This window comes from Tachysurus vachellii, chromosome 2 (assembly GCF_030014155.1).
Source record: "Tachysurus vachellii isolate PV-2020 chromosome 2, HZAU_Pvac_v1, whole genome shotgun sequence".
In the NCBI taxonomy this organism is placed as follows: domain Eukaryota; kingdom Metazoa; phylum Chordata; class Actinopteri; order Siluriformes; family Bagridae; genus Tachysurus; species Tachysurus vachellii.
The window spans coordinates 10,311,836-10,331,481 of NC_083461.1; the positions used below are offsets into that span (position 1 = coordinate 10,311,836).

Below are 19,646 nucleotides of genomic sequence, written 5' to 3' on the forward strand. Positions count from 1 at the left end.
TACGGAAATGTATGTTCAACACTCATGATAAACAAGAAGATTCGGCTCTGAGGCATCATACATAATTCAGCTATGTTTATGCTTGGGTCCTGCATTCAAATGAATGATTTTAAATCCACAAATGTTTGACATGCGACACAGTCTCATGAGTCGAATAGCAGGTGGAGAGTAAAATAAGCATGTATCTGTGAAAGAGTAATAATATCATGCAAACCTTGCTATCAACCAGGTGAAGGAAATAGATGAGGAACCTCAATATCTGTGTCTGACATCCTACCAGTGTGACTACTATGCTGATATGCATTTCAGATAATAAACATAAATAAATTAATAAATGGGGGGCACGGTGGCTTAGTGGTTAGCACGTTCGCCTCACACCTCTAGGGTCGGGGTTCGATTCCCACCTCCACCTTGTGTGTGTGGAGTTTGCATGTTCTCCCCGTGCTTCGGGGGTTTCCTCCGGGTACTCCGGTTTCCTCCCCCGGTGCAAAGACATGCATGGTAGGTTGACTGGCATCTCTGGAAAATTGTGTGTGTGTGTGTGTGTGTGTGTGTGTGTGTGTGTGTGTGTGTGCCCTGCGATGGGTTGGCACTCCGTCCAGGGTGTATCCTGCCTTGATGCCCAATGACGCCTGAGATAGGCACAGGCTCCCCGTGACCCGAGGTAGTTCGGATAAGCGGTAGAAGATGAATGAATGAATGAATGAATGAATGAAATTTAATAAATGGACATTCAGCACAATGCTGGCTTGCTTCAATTATTGGGCTTATACAGTAGATGGTTTGTGCAACTTTTCTCCCTTTTTTTTTAGTATTAGAGATTTATAATAACCAGTTAAAATGTACATCTGAATCACTCCCAACAGTGTTAATTCACTTATAAATGATAGGTATGTACTACACTGAAATCTGATTGTAAATGAAATCTACATGAATTCTTCTGCGTTTCAGATTTCATTCGTTTTCATGTTTTGTCAAAACATTTTAACAATTGTAGTAGAAGTAATGACAATAAAAATGGAATAGTGTTAATATTCACACTGAGCACACAGGAAACTTATTAAAATGTAAATAATGAGGTTAAGTTTCGAGACAGATCAGTTCAGTAACAGGTGCATTTGATGCACCATGCAGGCTGATGATGATCTCATGGAGATCATCACAGTGTTTCATGGAGGTGATTTGATAACTTGGAATCACTAAAATCCTCCACATTGTTATATGAATTTACTAAGTTTATTTGGTAAGTTTAGTATCTGATGAAATAGGGGTTAATTCAGTAAAGATTCTTTTGTAAACATAGTAAAGCATCTTTACAGTACTGACTGGAACTAAAAGTGTAACTAGAAAAAAGAAATTCTAAAATGTAACATCACTGCTGCAGCTAAAGCTTACTGACCTTGTTTAGATACAGTACATGTTCTAATCAACATCAGCACCAGGATCTTAAATACACAATTCATTACTGCCAAACCTTGACAATGGAATACATGAAGCTATTGTCCATTAAATGTACCGTATATATAATAAGAATTTTTATCAGATTTTCGCTTTTCAGTTGAATTAAGCATAAGACTGAAGGAAAAGTGAAACCCAAATGAAAATACCTTCATATACTGTGCAATCACTCAAGTCTGAATGCTTGGCCTGATTTATTACCTTTTCAGGTTTAATCCTTCTATAGAGGTCATGCTCAAATGAGATTACTGCTCTGTGTTATATGTCCAGAATTGGGAATCATGTTACAACAATTCACTGTATCGTATAGCTTCACATAGAGTGATGCTGACCTGCCTCTGTCTCAGAACATCCACTGTGGCCCTTTTTCTATAACCACACTTAGTAGTTTAATATTCAGCAATGCCTGTTAGTTGACAGATGTCTGTCTGCTTGAAATCTAAGCTGGTTGTGAACTGAACTGTATACAAACATTTGCAAATTGGACCATAGAAATGCGCTTTAGTTCTTGATAGAATACTGAACAGAGTGTTCACTGAATTCATGCTCTGTCAAAGTAATGAAAAATGTGTTCACAGTTCAGTGCTCATGCAACACTGTTTTGCTAATTGTGCGAAGAGTTTACATTGAACTCAGTGCTGAGAAGTGCCTATTAGCGGTTGTTAAAATGTAAACTGTCACATACTGTACTGTACATCATAACATGTTTTATAAATGTGCTTTACAGAGTATAATGTCAACCGTGATAGGAAAAGAATCAATGTCACCAATGTATTTATTTTGCGTAGCTGTATAAACAATTTTAGAAACAAATGCGTAGTGTCCACGAATCAAATCCTGGGCAATTTGTTACTATAGAAAATATAATTTTTTAATATAATTTGTTAAAATATAACCTTATGATTCAAGTTGTAGCTGTATTGTTAGAGCTGCTAGCTAATGCTGTTAGAACTGCTATTATAAAAAATTAACGAACTATCTAGTTTCTGTAAGAGGATGTCTACTTCAGCTCAAGCAAACATTCATTACTTCCTCCACAGCTGCCACATTTGGTGTCTTTTTGTTAAATCCCTTTCACATCCTCCTCCACACATCCTCTTTCCCTTCCTCTATTCCTCCACTAACAAACTGCTCCAATTTGCCAGTTAAACAGTTGTGGGGTATGTGGATGGATTTGGCAGAAGTCACAGGAGCAGCACTTCACCATCTCTCAAGCTCACAGCCTTTCTGAAGTCCAGCATCGCCACTAATATCTATTGTTCTAATTGGTCAGATCATTTTCATAGTTCCTGTATGCAGGTGCGAGAATTCAAACATAAGAGATTGTTTTTGGTTGAAGCAGCCGGGATGTTGCTGCAGGGGGATTACTGCGTGCAGACAACTGGCACATTCTTAAAGGCAAAATACTCCCATTATACATCTGGCCTGAATCCGAGCACTTCACAGATAGCGCTGATGAGCAGCACTGGTGGACGATGATATTTAGCTCAATACACGCAGAGAGGAAATGGAATTTATTGACTCTCTGTCTCTCTGTCTTTGCCCTGTTTTGCATGGTGCACCATAGGGGTAACACTGTCTGGGAGCATTCATCTGGAAACAGTACAACAGCACTGAACTTCTGCCAGAGATGGAAATTTGAAAAGAAAAAAAAAAAGAAAGAAAGAATAAAAAAAAAGAAAGAAAAAGGAAAACATAATGCACGCTTGAGTGTCTCTCTATGTAGGTGACATGGATTGGAAAGAAACCCAATTACCACAGTAACAGTAACGTCAGCTGTGCAGGCTGCTTCACGTTTTTTCAAGGCCGAGCTGACAGTGGAGAGGCAGAGAGTGGGTGGAGATCCTGTTCAACCCACAACCATCTTAAAACTTTGCAGGTTTGGCCTATTACAACATGCAAATTATATAGCGCAATGCAGTATCTGCCCAGAGTACAGCCTGACATTTCCAGTGCAACTCATTTCTGCTGAAGACATGATGGACTCCTTAGTCAAAGCATCCTTCCATGATGATCAGAATCATAGTAAATTCCTAAATGACTAAAATATATTTAACAGCTATGCAAAGTGACAGTGACTCTACTTACATGGCTCACAAATCTACAATAGCAGTAAACACCATGACTCACCTCTCTCACAGGAGCGTCCCAGGTAGCCAGTTCCTGAGCAGTCACACACATAGCGGTTCCAGCCCTCCCTGCACGAGCCGCTGTTCAGACACGGGTTGCTCAGGCACTGCTTTGGAGGTTCTTTAGAGCAGGAAGGTTTGACCCCAACGGCTCTTTGGGCCTCAGCAATGCGCCGGATGTCTTTACTCTGGCCGTCCATGAACAAGTCACGCACACAGCCCACGTACCCATAGTTGAGCAGCGCAGTCCACACCTCGGTGGGAAAAACCAGGCCAGCACGATCTTCCGGCAAACCACCTAAGTACAGCGTGTCATCCAGATCCAGGATCTCACTCTCACCAGGCGCATTATAGGGCGTACGCACTGAGTTGACAGAGATGGTTCCTGAGAAGAAACAAAAATGGTTAGAAGTTGAAAGTTCATGCTTTTACAGTTATGTCAGGATCACGGAGAATCGAATTCACAAATGTATGTAAAATATACAAACACAGTCACTCCCAGGAGCAATTAGAAGCTTTAAACTGCTGTGATGTTTTTGAGAAGAAACTGGAGCTACAGTACCACAGGATACCCAAAAGGAAACATGCAAAATCCCACACAGATGGTAACCTGAGCTCATAAAACCTGAGATGCTGTAGTTATACACACACAGCAATGTTACACATCAAACCCACTGCACATAGCATGTGTAATGTAATGTTTAAAATTGTGTGTCTATACCTGAAGTGTTCATTAATTAAATTGTCGCTCAGAATATTGCTAGAAAGTGGATGTAAGGTTTTGTTTGTACGGCCTGGATACAAATGAGCTGAAATGAGCTCCACCCCTATGAGGAGGAGTGCTCTTCATCTCTCCTTATTCATGAGGCATACAGAGGTGTGGTTCAGGGGAAAGAAGAAGCTTGTTACCTTTTTCATGGCAATTACAGTTCATCTTGCTGGCAGCAGATAGCTGTAAATGTTATAAACTGCTCTGTTAGTAACTTAAAAAAAAATAGCAAAGTGGGATTTTTTTTTCAGGCTTGATGTGAACTCTACTCAGTTTGGTTCACTGACTCAGTAGAAATGCGACAATATTGAATACCTTTTTAATAAAATGTAATACCATTTAGAATAGTGGCTATTACAAGAGGATTAAAAACCCATTTGCAGTACATTACATGGTATAACCTCAGTATGTATACCATGCGTTAAATAGTCTGTGAAGTGTTTCCATCATCAAAGCCAATGAACTGTGTATTAGTAGTAAAGTCTTAGCAATTGATTCTTAAGAACTTGCCTGACATTTCTCCCTGGATGACTGACTGACACTAATGATGTCATGAAACATATTATGGTAGCATGACAGTCCTCCGGACCCCTGAGATGTGAATCACATGCATGAAATAGGATTTTTACTGCTGTGGGGTATGAATCAAAACACTGGACATTTAGTCCATCTGGGGCATTATTCACAATAACTAAGTAACTTACTAAAAGAAGAAAGATAGAAAGAGATATATAGATAGATAGATAGATAGATAGATAGATAGATAGATAGATAGATAGATGGATAGATGGATAGATAGATAGATCGTACAGCCATGGGCTAATCTAAACAATAACTCTGAACTATAAGTCTGTGGCCAAGAGCCTCTTATTAATTTTTATTCACAGTAAATTTTAATGAAAGCTTTTATTAAAAAATCACAGCAGTATTTAAGTGGGATTGATATATGGAATTGGAGAGATGAAACCCCAGTTCACATTTGTAATTTATTTACAATCATGGAAATGTAAAAAAAAAAGGAACAAAAATTAAAAAGTTATTAAAATGCTGATTGTCAGCCAATGTGTGTTAATAGGCAGGATTCAGCTTATACTTACAATTCACTAAAGTACTGCGTTGATTTAAACAGCACTTTTTATTAGGAGCCTCTTCCCTAGTGTAACCATGGTGTTGTGATTTGTAGGTATCTGTAGTTATCTAAAGGATAACAGTTGGACAAGGTGCAGACTTTTTTATTTATTTTTTGTCTTCATTGTACTTCTGTCTTCGAAATGTTTTAAGATTTTGGACCGTTCGTGATTTGGTTTTCTAGACATAGCCAAGAAAACCTGTGACTCTGGTATTTAGAATGGTATCTGGTATCTTCTTCAATTAATCAGTTAAGTGCTAAATCCATAAAAAAACAATCCAGGGCAATGTGCTTGGATGTTTTTTCAAATTATTATTATTATTTTTTTTTTATTTCACGTCAAGTCATTAGATAAGGTATGAATGCTAACTCCACCCCTAACCCTAACCTTTGTATACAGCTTATGTCATGCGAATAGTTACGAATTTGCAAGTGTGTGAGTATGTTAAATTGTTTTAGTCAATAGATTCATTTCACAGTCTTGACATCAGTGCCACCTACAGTTTTAGCTTGAAAATGGTACAGAGGTTAATATAACAATGATCTGCCTTCAAGGCAGCACCTCGTATTGACTCTAATGATATTAAAACTCTTTCATGGACTCTAAATTAGCCTCATTGTTTTCTTGGAGAGGATTCACTCCACATTTAAATCCACAGTACAATTCTGCATCAGCAAACCTCTTCTCTTTCATTTTCCTTCAATATATACTGCCATTTTTCACGCCTTAAAGGCAGTGACAAAAGAAAGAAATTATTTGCGTGATGGCCCTTTGCAGTCAGGGATGTAATGTACATAGAGAGCTAGCCGAGTTCTGTTTATTAATGTTTAACTGCCCGAACACATTATAATGTAAAATATGGGCGATATTGGCCATTTGCTGCATGAGACCTGTATTGTGTGGTGAAATGTAAACTATTTAATCCTTAACCAGAGCTAAATTGGTCTAGCTATAAGCAAATGAAAAGCAGGCAGTGGGAGTAAAGGGGGAGAGAAACATAGGCCGACTTTAACAATACAAACTTTAATGTAAACCTCAAGCCTGCTTATTAAAGAGAAGCTGAAAAGGTTTTTCTTGTTTTTTTCTTGGTCACACATTATAGCGATAATGTCTATAATATCTTTGCAGTTAATGGAGCTACTGAAGATATCTGCACTCTTAAAGATGGATTACAGGATAATGGTACATATAAAATATTAATAAACATCTATCAATGTCATTTTTGTCCTGTACACAATATCTTCAAAGCTGTAGCATGACTTTCTCTTTCCGGTCAGGTAATTACACGTCTGACATTGTGAGTGTAAATTTATATGTGTTATAAACTGCTGGTTTTCCAAACCTGCGTTTGGGTTTACATAAAGAAGTCCATCACTAGTTTGCTTTTCATTTTGCTACCATACTATTATTGTGATAAGTTATACTATATAAATGATTTTGTGAAGTTACTAGTTAAAATAAATAGCTGAAAAACACTGCTGCTGAAAAATGCTACAGTATTATTAGAAAAGCATAATTTCATACAAACAGCTTTTCATGGCTTACACTTGCAATTATGATTTTTTAATGAAACTATGATTGATAATTAATAATGCAAAAAAAAAATAGTTTTACATTTGATGAGTTGACATGAATATTGCTTTTCTTTAATTACCCCACATCTTTCTATTGTTTTTTCTCCCTGCCACACACACACACACACACACACACACACACACACACACACACACACACACACACACACTCACATCCACTGACAAGTGTCCAGTGCACTGAACTTGGTGATTATTGCCCTAAATAGCAGCCAAACTTCTCTCTTAGGTCATCAGTAATGAGAATGCTCCATCATCCAGCCTCTGGGTCTCAGTGCTCACAGATTACACAGCACGACACTACCGTATGGTGGACCTGCCTCTATATTTCCTCTCCCTCTCCCACACACAAACACACACATGAAAGCACATATATGCTCTTTCTGTAACACACACACATTTGACAAAGATATGACATGTAAACATCCATACATACTGTATATATATATACACACATATGCATATACGTATACATGCCTACCTACACATCCTGTGCATGTATGAGAATCTTTGGTGTGTGTGTGTGTGTGTGTGTGTGTGTGTGTGTGTGTGTAGGCAAGCAATTCATATAGGCTGCACAGTGACACAGCACAGCTCATTCTGTTTGGCACACAGTGAAGGTCCCATCTGTCAGTCCCGTTTCAGATTCCCATAGCCTGCCAATCTCATAGCTTTTTTTTCCTTCTTCTTTTCCTTGCCATCAAAATGTGACCAAACTCACCATGGCAACAATGCAACACTGTATTAGGCGGCTTATGCTAATCTTGCTTTAAAGACGTGATGGAATTGAGCTTCACGGATAGCTCTATGGAGTATGCCTGGAAGAAAAATACAATTTAAAACCATGGAGAAAATCTCTCTCTCTCTCTCTCTCTCTCTCTCTCTCTCTATCTTGCTTTCTCACTCTTTCCTTTAGCTGAGCCCTATTAAATCCCAATTGAATACTGCATTACCGTGAAACTAAAATACCACTCTTGCTTTAGAAATCTGATTTCATAATTGCTCCATGCGCCATTTAATTTTCTCCACATAATTCTCACTCGCTCGGCATGTCAGAATTAATGTAGGTGACCTGCATATCTTTCTTCGGAGGGAAGAGGAATATGAGCATTTTTCACCTAAGAAAAAAGCCTCAGATCAATAAGGCAAAGTTTGTTGTCTAGAAGGACAGAGGACTATAAAAGGAAACTCTACAGACTTGAGGCAAGCATGTCACTGATGGAAGGAAGTGAAGGAGGAGGGGAAGGATAAGGGATGAACTGTCTTTACTGGGCAGTGCCAATCGCTGACACTCTCCCTCCTGTGGGAAACCGACTTCTGGTTTCCATGGCAACTTGTGCAGAGAACATATTGAAAGCGAGAACGAGGAAGATGGGAAGGATGGGGGACCGTTCATATTTAAATCCCAGACTGACGGAACATCGTCAGGCTTTCATGCTCATTCATATTTGAAGCATCACATTAAATGCCAAAAAGAATACAGCAGCTACGTCACTAAATATACGTAAGGCTACAATAATAGAATTATCTATGAAAATAAGTCAATTTATTGTCTAGGCTTTTCTTAAAAAGTCTTTTTAAAAGCTCACTGGAATTTGGGAGTTTATATATATATATATATATATATATATATATATATATATATATATGTATGTATGTATATGTGTGTGTGTGTGTGTGTGTGTGTGTGTGTTTATAACATATAATTTATTACCACATATACAAGAGATTAAAATAAATACAACTATTTTACCTGATCTGCCATCCCTCTGGAAGTCCACATGGTACCATTCTCCATCATTGACCTTCTTGTTGACAGCCCGGGTCTTGGTTGTGCCTGAGCCCATGTCTAGTAGAAGGTAAAGGTGGCCATCAAGCATCTCAATGGCAAAAAAGTCCACCTTCATAATTTTGGGGCCCTTGAGGTCTTTCTGCTGCTGCTGCTTGGGCTTGCCATGGCTAAATAGCAGCAGTCCATTGGGCTCTGTGGTGCGGAAATCAAAGGAGATGGACCCAGCTTTCTTTGCAGTCCACTTGCTGAGGATGATGTAGGACTCGGGTGTCTCGAAGGTGACAGGGTCCAGTGTGGCCACGTTCTCACACTTGAACGCCACCATTCCACTAACCTTCATTTTTGGGTCACCTTGTTTGGCCAGACGAGACAGCTCCAACCTCACATCGTTGTTCTTGTATATAACCTTTACATGCAAAACAAAGATACAAAACAAATTTGAGAAAAATATGATGAGAACCTAAAGAACCAAAGGCAGAACGATCAACTGTAAAATACAGCTTGTTTTGTAAAAACAATAGTGATATATACATGTAACGTTGGTCATTTTCATTATTTTAACTCCTTAACCTCTGGTTTATTATTCAGTTATTTATCTTAACCTCTATTCAGTACCTACTGTAAATTATTCCACACACTGAAACAAAATTAATGGATACATCTATGTACAAAATAAAAGTTTGGGAGTCTCAGGGGTTAACTAAGAAAATGTGTTTTATTTCCTGCAGTAATGAGTATGTGTATTGTGTCCACACCTAAATGTACTGAAATATGTAAAAAAAAAAAAAAAAAAAAAATGAAAAATATAAATAAAATTGTAATAACTGGCCCAAGTACAAATTGTTTCAAATTGGCAGAAGTTAAATAAAATAATGAAGTTCAGATATATAACCATTTTTTACTTTTCACTTTTTTGCACCTGCATTAATTTGTTATTTGAATGAGCAAAAAATACTCTGCTGTGCTTGAAACCAGACACAGAAGATATCCTGAAAAATCAGCATGAAAGTGCATTTTGTATCATATCTGTATTGATTATGACACAGTGTGTTGTGCTAGACCATACTGAGCTAGAGTAATTTTGCGTAATGTTCAATATAAAAAGGCTCCAGCCGGCTGACTTTTTTTTTTGACTAACTGCTCTTTTTTCTTTTCTCCACATGGCTGAAATGCTGTGATTTTCGACCCAGCAACAATCTGTGAAGCGCTCAATATCTCCCTCTTTTTATTCCATTTCGATTTTATTTAGCCAAGAAAAAATAATGGAATGCGGATACATTAAAGGGATACTGATGAGGCTTCAAAAATGTCAGTCACATTGCCACAAAACTAAAGCCATTCCTGCAATTACTGAGCCATGTGTGCAGTTTTTCCCCATTTCTTCTGACCTGTCCACTTTGTGCGCCTCATAAACTCAGTTGAAATTACAACCTATTTCTAATAAAGCCCTTTGTCTCTAGAAGGGAATGAATTAGGGGCTTGAGGCAGGGATAAGGACTGGATTCGTGTATCTGTGTGACCTGAACTAGACCATCAGCACACTAGAATATTTCAAACAAAGGTTTTGTTAGGGTAAGATAAAACCCAGTAATGATGGATACAATCGATTAAGCCACATATATACCGATACAAATGTGTTTTACACTTTACTACGTTCACAAGTGTGTATCTGTACAATCATCATTAGAATTATACTGATCTGGTGTGAATGAGTAGAATCTAGTCTAGAATCTTCTTGCTGTGGCTTATTGGCAGAGTATGAAGGCTTAACACGTTTGTGTTTACAGGTTTAAGACCTTGGGTAGTCCATCTAATCTGAAGAAATGACATCATTACAGCATGGCCCAAGAAAGGGATTACATGTGAATGTGAGGACGGAGCGCTGCTGATGGTAGCCGTCCAGACATCTGCTGCACCACAAGCTGCACCTTCACGCCCTGACAAACAAACTCATTGATTTCTTGTGTGTTGCTTTTGAGATGAAGGCTTTAGCTTCAAAGAGCCTTTGCTGAGCCCGAAGCGTGCAGCTCATCTGGTCAGGTATGTCAATACGATGACACACAGTTGAGTTGTACCAGAAGCAGGTTGTTTGATCTTAGCAATGACCCAATCAACAAATCAAATTCATTATCATCCAAAATCATTAATTTGCCGGTTTGTCGTGTTTGTCCATTTGACTTTTGTTTATGTGTTTAGAACTGATTACCATCATTACTCAACATGACAGTATATAAACATTGTAAATATGTGGGATATCATTTAAACCAGTAATTCAGCGAGAAAATCCAGCACTATTTTCAAATACACCTCACTTCAATATATGACATATTACTTGAATGCAATTGCGTAGGATACCAAAAAACTGTTACTAAGTGTGGAATATGGAACTTTGTATTTTTTTCTACAATAATGCTGATGGATTATAAACTGAATGATTTACATTTGCATCATTTATAAAACCATTAACAAACTGGATTTTCTTCTTTGTACAGTAAGTAATGCAAGAAAGTTAACATTTATAAAACTGTTGGGTTGAAATGTCATATTTTTATTGTTGCAGTTGTCATTTATTTGTTTATACTGAATGAAAATGTCTGGTAAGTCGACTTCCGATCTGCCATTGAACACCAGTTTACACATTTCATTGTTGCTTTTGCATTGCTAATGCCAAATCTGCATGATGTTTCAGTATATTAAAGTGTGTATTTCCATTGTTATCCCAATGATGGTCAACATACCTAGCTACCTATTGTTCTTTAGGAGCAGAGTCAATTCATGTAGATTATTTTTGATTCATTTGAATTGATTGGATACAGTTGACAAAGAAATTTAAACAATCAATATGGCCCACGTTTTTTTAAATCGAAGGCAGAAAACAGTAGATGCATGTAATTTATTGCTGTCTTTTCGAGCTAAATAGTGGCATGTTTAGTCAGAGTTGATTAAACATGTTCTATATAACTGTCCTTCCTACAGCTGGGAAACTGTAGCTAGCTATAACAAAAGCTCGGCTTCTCTCTTATGTATCTCAGCCACATTGAAGACATCCTTCAGAAAAATTTACCTATACAATATGTATATATCTACATGCTACTGCCTCTCCTAATTATAGATCTCCCAGTCACATGCAACTGCCTCATCATTCCTACCTGGAAGGGATTACAAGCCTATAAGGATTTGATCAGAAGACAAAATTTCTTTTGTTTAACAAACATGTCATTATCCAAAGCAGTAATCACACTCTTTAAAGAATATTCTAAAGGTTTATGCTCCAAAAGGGGGGTAAGAACAATGTGACTGTGTGTCTGTGTGCTATTTTTGAGTCTGTGAAAAACACAACTAACAACTCGGAGTTCGCAGCATATCATTAAAGTACACAGCAATAAGACAAAATAAGACAAAATAAATCACTGTTACAGTGATTTTATAACAGGTAATGGTGTTTTCACATATGATGTGAAGCAGCATAACTAAAATCTCCTTAACCATGACAAAGTCACTGTAAATCATGCCGTTGTGTGGCGTTTTGTTTGACCATAACAATATGATAAAATTCAGCTCAAAAAACAGCTACATTTATAAGTGGTGCTTTTTTAGCAAAGTGTCTCTATTATTATCTTACATTCTTCTTTTACTTTGCCATGTAACTCGAGCCACATTATAAGGATAATGTGCTAAGGATATGAATGAGGGTACAAATCGACAGGCCTATTGAGAAGAATTGTGCTATGACTTTTAGAAGCGATCAGACTTAAAATGTTCGAACAGCAGACAAAAACATTCACATATTTTTGGCCCATAGAGAGTAAAAGAGGAATACAGTTTTGATGTTGTTTGGCTGACATTCTCCTATCAAATATCCTGTTGTACGTCTCACAGAGTAGCCCAATATACAGAAAGATCATGTTTTGGAAATTTTGGCCAGAAATTTCCAGAAAATGGTGTTATTCAAGCCCCATAGAGAATAATAGGAAATTTTAGGCAACTTCCCCCACGAATTTCCCATTTGGGATTTGATCTCACATACTGTATGTGTCTCAACACTGCTAAGATTTACCTTCTCCATAGGAAATGTGACCTAACGACAAGTCTTAACTTACTCTAGTTATGCATACGCACACATGACCACATGTTCAGCTGCATGTCTGTGTTGAATTTTGCACAGGCATGCACCACTTGTATTTCAATATTAACGCTATCAATAATAACAATAATATTCTTCCTTCATACACTCTAGTATGTAAATAGTAAGCTTCGGGTACTAAGCAAAATAACAGGCAAAGATTACAGTATTGTATGGAGAGGACAGTATTTATTGTTTTGGTTTAAAACCTGGTACATTAATTACTGTCATATAGTTACAGGTGTATCGAGGATACGCTTTAGCTCTGTCTTTGTTTTATGTAGCGTCATGGTCCTGGATAAACGTTGTCTCATTTCACTGTGTACTGCAAGAGCTATATATGGTTGAAATGACAATAAAAGCTTCTTGACTTAACTTCTTGACTTAATTAAAACAGCTTCGAATGAAGCTCAACTGAGCAAATGTAAGTTGTACTGAAAAGTTGTACTTTTCTGCAACTGGCAGACCAGATAAATGCCCCAATGGGACAGAGAATTTGAGAAAGCTGTAGATTTTTTTACTTTTTTTTTTTTTTTTTTTTTTTGCAATAGCACTGTCTCAATTTTTACATCCATGTTTCTTTCAGTGAAAAGAGATAATGATCAGAGAGTATCCCAGAGAGAGAGCTTTCCACTAATAAAAAGCATATTTTCCCCTATTAGTCAAACCTTTAGCTTCCTCTTATACTGAAAGTGTATTTATCCTGTTTGTCACGCTCTTGTTTATTTTGTTTATTACTGCTGCTGTTGTTGACAATCTGTGACCTATTTTCAAATTAGCAGTCTTCAGATGTGAGGCAACCTCATCAGCAATATTAATTAGCGAATGCATTTCAGCTGTGCTGGGTGTATGTTGGAGGCAGCTTATGGGCCCCGCTCTGAAAAAGCAGCAGTGAACTGATAAATAATTCTCTCAGTTGTTGATGCATAAGGCTTGGTGTTTTACAGGGTAGAGAAAAGTGATGTGACCGGAATGCATAAAGGGGCATTTTGAATAGGACAACACAAAGAGGAAAAAAAAAAAAAAGAAATGCTCATATCAGCCACACATAAAAATCACAATATTTAAATGTGTGATTTTCATTTGTGTGTGTGTGTGTGTGTGTGTGTGTGTGTGTGTGTGTGTGTGTGTGTGGTCACTTTTTAATGCACATTTACCTGAACGCTCAATGCAGAAATGTACAGAAATGCAGTAGGGTATGCTCAGGAATTGCCACTACGGAAGCTGAGTGTTTTTTATGCATATATGGACCTGAAGGGGCTTGAAAGGCAGGGCTGGGAATGTGGGCATGTTTTAAGTCCATATATATTGTAGAGCATGAAGTACTAGAACAGAGCAATTCTGTAAGCCATCTAGTTAATATGAGCAACTATGACATGAATCTAATTGACTTCTTGCACTAGCCAGTTAGCAAACAAAACAGATTTACCTTGATTAGTTTTAGTTATATTCATAAATGTTTAGAATACTCGTTACTAATGCTAGTGAGCTTGCAAACCTGACAGGATTATATCAAATTCATACATTTTAAAATACTAGATTCAGAGCCTAGCTTTTAAAAAAAAAAAAAAAAAAAATGGTTATGAAAATTGCTGTTCATCGAGTTCCTTTATTTCTATACCTACTACACCTTCAGAAGTGTCCTCCTCGTCTTCCCTCACAGTTTCTGTAAGGAAAGTGAAACTTGTCCTAATAAGATTAAATGGCATTATTCTGCACTTCTGTTGATAGCCAGTGTGGTAATTTGAGATAACCTAACAGGTATGTCTAGCAATTTTAAAGGTCAAATTCATAAATGTTCATTATCGTCTCTTCTAATGCTAGCCGCTTAGCTAACACCAGCTCACTTAACAGGATATCCGAGAGCCAGGCGCCTAGTCAGAAATGTTTTAAAGGGCTTGTCTTTGAGTTTAATATAATTCTGTCCCACTCAAAGACACATCCATCAGTCTGCAGACACAATCCCTTTTTAAATTGTGTACATTTTCTTTCAACAATTCTTTCCTGTGGAGAAAACTACAAGGGTGACATTTCCGAGTCATTACAAATATCAAAATACACAGAATCAACTGTGTGTTAACTTAATTTAATTAGTAGAAAGTTCGAGTCAGGAGCACATGCCAGTGCAACTTGCAGTAATAGTAAGGCTAGTACAATATTTGATTAAAAGATTTAATTCTCCTAATATCTAAGATTGAAGGGCAATGTTGTGTGGTGTGTGTGTGTGTGTGTGAGAGAGAGAGAGAGAGAGAGAGAGAGAGAGAAAGAGAGGGAGAGAGAGAATGGCGGTTGTGGTTACCTCCTTGAGGCAGCCCATAAAGTTGTTGCTAACAGGAGATCCAGGCAGGTCGGCAGTGCTGGGGCTGCCCCCGACATAGAAAAAGTCATCGGAGCCTAGCATGGTGTAGTCCTCTTGTGTATATCCAGTGGTGGTGAGAATCCCATCCACGGATATTGTAACCTAGACAACAAAGCACAGGGAAAGGACACGCTATACTCACACATAACTTGAATGCTGTTATAGGGCTTTAGTCCCCCTCGTAAGGTTTTGGATAATTAGTTGTTTTGTTTTCGCTTTTGATACTTTTCAATAATTAGCTCTTGATTTAAAATAAACCCATTTTCATGTCTGTTTCAGGAAAGAGATATTACACTTGTATGTCTTTAGACGTTTCCATTTTGGTGTTCAGTTCTAGTCTGCCAGACCCACAGTATGGGTTAGATCAGTTTAGGTTAGGTTAGTTTAGGTTAGTTTTCAGTTTGGTTAGTTGAGAGAGTGAGCGGCACAGAGGCCCACACTCGGTGTTAGTATTGCCAGTACTGGAAAACAAAGATAAATCAGCAGACACAAAAATGGTGTTAGTAGCATGTGTGCGCTAAAAGTTAGTATTGCTTATGTACAGTGCATGTCGACTACTTTCATGTCTTTATGTTTCCATAAAATGTTAAACAAAGGACACGGCATGCCACAGAGGTTAGGAATGAAAGCACAGGCAATTAGAGCCGAACACATTTCACACAGCTCTGACTGAATGGGAAGCAGGCTTCATGATCTCTCCCTCCCTGCATGCATACAATGAAAGAGAAAAGAACAATTATTTTCTGGGATTTAAATTGGACAGGAATAAAAGGAGAGCAAGAGAGAGAGAGGACCACAAACAGTGAGCACAGCTAATGAGACCAATCACAAGAGAGTGTGTTTGTGTGTTTGTGTGTGTGCATGCAGCTTGGTCACTTAGAATATGAAAGTAAAATCAAGATAATATAAATGAAAAATCACAAAGCAGACACCCCTGTTAGGCTCAAATGGCCTGATGCAATGCAGAGATGTTAGTAAAGGGGTGACGAATACCAACGCCATGCGGAGTGAAGGCCCATGGTGCTGTTGGACCAATGAGACACACACAGAGCCAGCTAACCGAGACCAGCCAGTGAGCAACATTTCACACAAAAGAACTAACAAAAAAAAAAGTAAGGGAGTAATGTAACTCTAAAACATGGACAGGACAAAAAACAAATATGATAAGTCAAACAGATGATAAGATAAAAAAAGGGGACTTGGGCAGGGAGGGGGAAGTAAGCGTAAAAAGAGTACCAACCGCAGTTTCCCCCATTTTTTGTTAAGAATTGATGTCTACGGTTCAAAGAAAGGAAAATAGACACACGGCAAACCCAAACTAAGAAACAATTAGAATGATATCTACCGAACAATGTAGTTTGTTTACCATAGCGTGTCCAATGCCTGAGTGCTTTGTGGAAAAGGGGGGAGAAAGGAAATTAAAAAACAGAACACCATTCCTCAGTCAAAAAAGATGGTCTGTTGCCAAGGTTAGTACATCAGCGTTGCACGTTAGTAAGAGGTAATTGGTTAGTAAATGACACATTCCATGGATGAGAGGTTAGTTTCTTTTCCCCAAAAAGCAGGTTAGTAACATTTAGAAAAGAGCAAAGGAAGAGAAGGAGAGGAGAAGCAGACTAGAGTTTTGCACCAAAGTGCTCCCAGTGCTGTTTCATCAGAAATTCAGCCGGTCTACCATATGACCACACTGTTAAACACACTGCTCCAGCCCAAAGCCTAACATCTCCATTACCTGACAACTGGATATCTACATTCACTACCATACTACGTGTCACTATTATATGCCTTGTAAATCTTGACACTCCAAAGACTAGACAGGTCTTTATGTCTCATCTTGGTGTTTTGATATAATGTGATAAGTGATGTAGGAATGTACTGATATTTTTAGCTCTTTTTTTTTTATCGTACTCTAGCCTACAAATGTAGTGCAAAAGTCTAAAATTCTTTCTTCAGGTTTGAAGCATATTCACTTGCCTGCATCTTAAAAGACTTCACAGCAGATGCACACTTACAGGGTCTTACTATTAGATTCAATAATACAAGGTGTCTGTTATCCTGCCTATGGTTTTATTCCCATATTAGCATCATTAATCTTAGTTCAAATCTCTCATGTCACGACATTATGGATATTAACATTTCGGCCAAGTGGCCATTGCATATTTATGACCTCTATTTTTAGTGCAACTTAATGCCAAAAATACATATCAAAGCATCTACTGCCAGGAGAAAGCTTCCTGTTAAATCTTTTACCAAAAACAGAATTCTATCCAATCTTGACCACCGCCTTTTGTTCGCGGTTACCTGACGGAGATTCCTGGTAACCTTCACATCATGCCAGGCATTGTCATTAAATTTCCCATTGACGGGCTCAACCAGGGCCTCGAAGGCCCCAGAACCCAGGTTGATGACCAGTGAGACGGCTCCGTTCTTCAGCGCCAGGTTGACATAGTCAGCCGATTTGCCAGTGTGGAGCATCAAGCCATTGCGCTGCAGGGTCTTGAAGGAGAGCGTGATCTCATCGCTGCTGCTCTGGATGGGGTTTGGGGAGAGGTCGTAACAGAAGTACTCTGAGCCCTTGAAGGTTGCCACGTACTCCTCTCTCACTGAAAAAGACAGGGGTTTGGGGAAGAAGGGGAAGATTGCGAAAATTTATGGAATGCAGAGACTCATTAAGACTCACAAGACAGTTGAACAGACTTGGTAGATAAAGCATTATCTTCCCTCCAACACACACATTTCCCACATAAAAGCTCACGATTGGCCACTGTTGCTCTGTTCGACACGTGACGGAGTATTACCCAGTCTACCCACCCAGAGAGCATGCCCAGTTATGCTCTTTTGGAATCATCGGACTCTTGATCTTCTGATAGTAAGAAACACTTTTTAATTTCCTAAAACAGTTCTGTTTTCCCAAACACCAAATCCCAATAGTTTACTAGACAAACTTAACAGCATAAAGGTGAATTTTTTGGTAGGTATGTACAAACTCTGGTCCATCTGTTGCTATGCACAATTTGTTAGTGTTGCTTCACACTCCATCAGTGGAAAATTACAACCAGTGAACAGCTATTAGCTGAGCTGTGGATTATCCTCATTATATCAGTTTACCTTGAGTCCACCTTGTATACAATTAGTAGTGCTGTTTGTTGACACACCCTCAATTGAGTATCACTGCTGCGAATGTAATACCTAGTCAATGGTGATCAAATGGTGGTCTCTGTTCCTCTGATGGATGGGTTGAAATTGTGAGATCAACAGATCAGTAACAGTTAGTAACTTTAGAGATATAAAACAACCTTCTGTATAACTACATTACTAAACGGCCAGAAAATACAGGTAGAATTAAGACAAAATGCAAATGTATTTGTTTAGACCTACAGTATGTCATCTAACCTTCAGCAGTACGGTATGGATATGCTGTCACTTTACTGCGTATCCAAAGACTGTATTTTGCATTAATGACTAGAGTAAATATGATGCAGAACAACTTACCTTTAGTCTCCCATGAGTGCTAACCAGTTAATAACAACATGCACACACTCACCTCTGAGACAAAGGTCAGAACCATCTGGTCATAAATGAGAGCCAAGAATCATAAATAAACCAGGTCCACACTCTGCGCCGTATCACACTCAGAGAGTCATTACTGTAAGGGTTCCATACACTAACACACATACTGTACACACACATAAATAGATTGTTTATGGGGTTATTTTGATCACTTGCCTTGAACTCACTATTTGACTATTACAAATGTGAGTGTACTGTAGTAAATCTCTAATTCCTTTACCAGCTGAAGACAGATAATACAATGACTCAGATTTAGTGCGCTCAGTGCCTCCTCCTTCATGTCAAGAATTTTAATGAGACAGGCTATCTTTTTAATGGCCAATTCACAACAGGAATGAACCAAATTACCATGAATCCTGGAATTTACAACACAATTAGGTCAGTGTACAGGCTAATTTACAACAGGATTATCGAGAATATTCTCCAGTGGGAAATGCTGAAGGGTATCAGCAGAGTCTCTGTGCTGTGCTGGAGGTAGTGAGGGCTCAGGGATGAAGGGTGGATCTGAATCTGGCTCTCTTCCATCTTCTTTTCATTGAGCTGACTCAGCCTGAGTATGACACAGCGCAGGAAGCTGCCCACAGAGTCACACCGGCAGGTCTGCATTCATGCATGGACACACACTCGTACACGGTTTTACAGTTGTACACTCCAGCACATGCAGGTAGAATGCAAGCAACATTAATTTAACAGTAATTTAATTCGTATGACTACAGCTTCCCAG

The 19,646-nt window shown here is 38.3% G+C and overlaps 1 protein-coding gene across 9 annotated transcripts in view; it reads right to left on the reverse strand.

The window, feature by feature from the left end:
- The window catches only part of nrxn1a (neurexin 1a), a 153,732-nt gene that overhangs the window by 74,260 nt on the left and 59,826 nt on the right, over window positions 1-19,646 (reverse strand). For 8 of the 9 annotated variants that reach the window (XM_060896289.1, XM_060896280.1, XM_060896323.1 and 5 more), the window contains 4 exons: window positions 17,654-17,955; window positions 15,293-15,454; window positions 8,832-9,276; window positions 3,589-3,972 (listed from right to left, as the gene is read on the reverse strand). In XM_060896289.1, the coding sequence (XP_060752272.1) occupies window positions 3,589-3,972; window positions 8,832-9,276; window positions 15,293-15,454; window positions 17,654-17,955 (1,293 nt within the window). Of the gene's footprint in view, window positions 1-3,588; window positions 3,973-8,831; window positions 9,277-15,292; window positions 15,455-16,718; window positions 16,856-17,653; window positions 17,956-19,646 lie in introns of those variants that run through there. The other variant, XM_060896347.1, reaches the window with a different exon arrangement.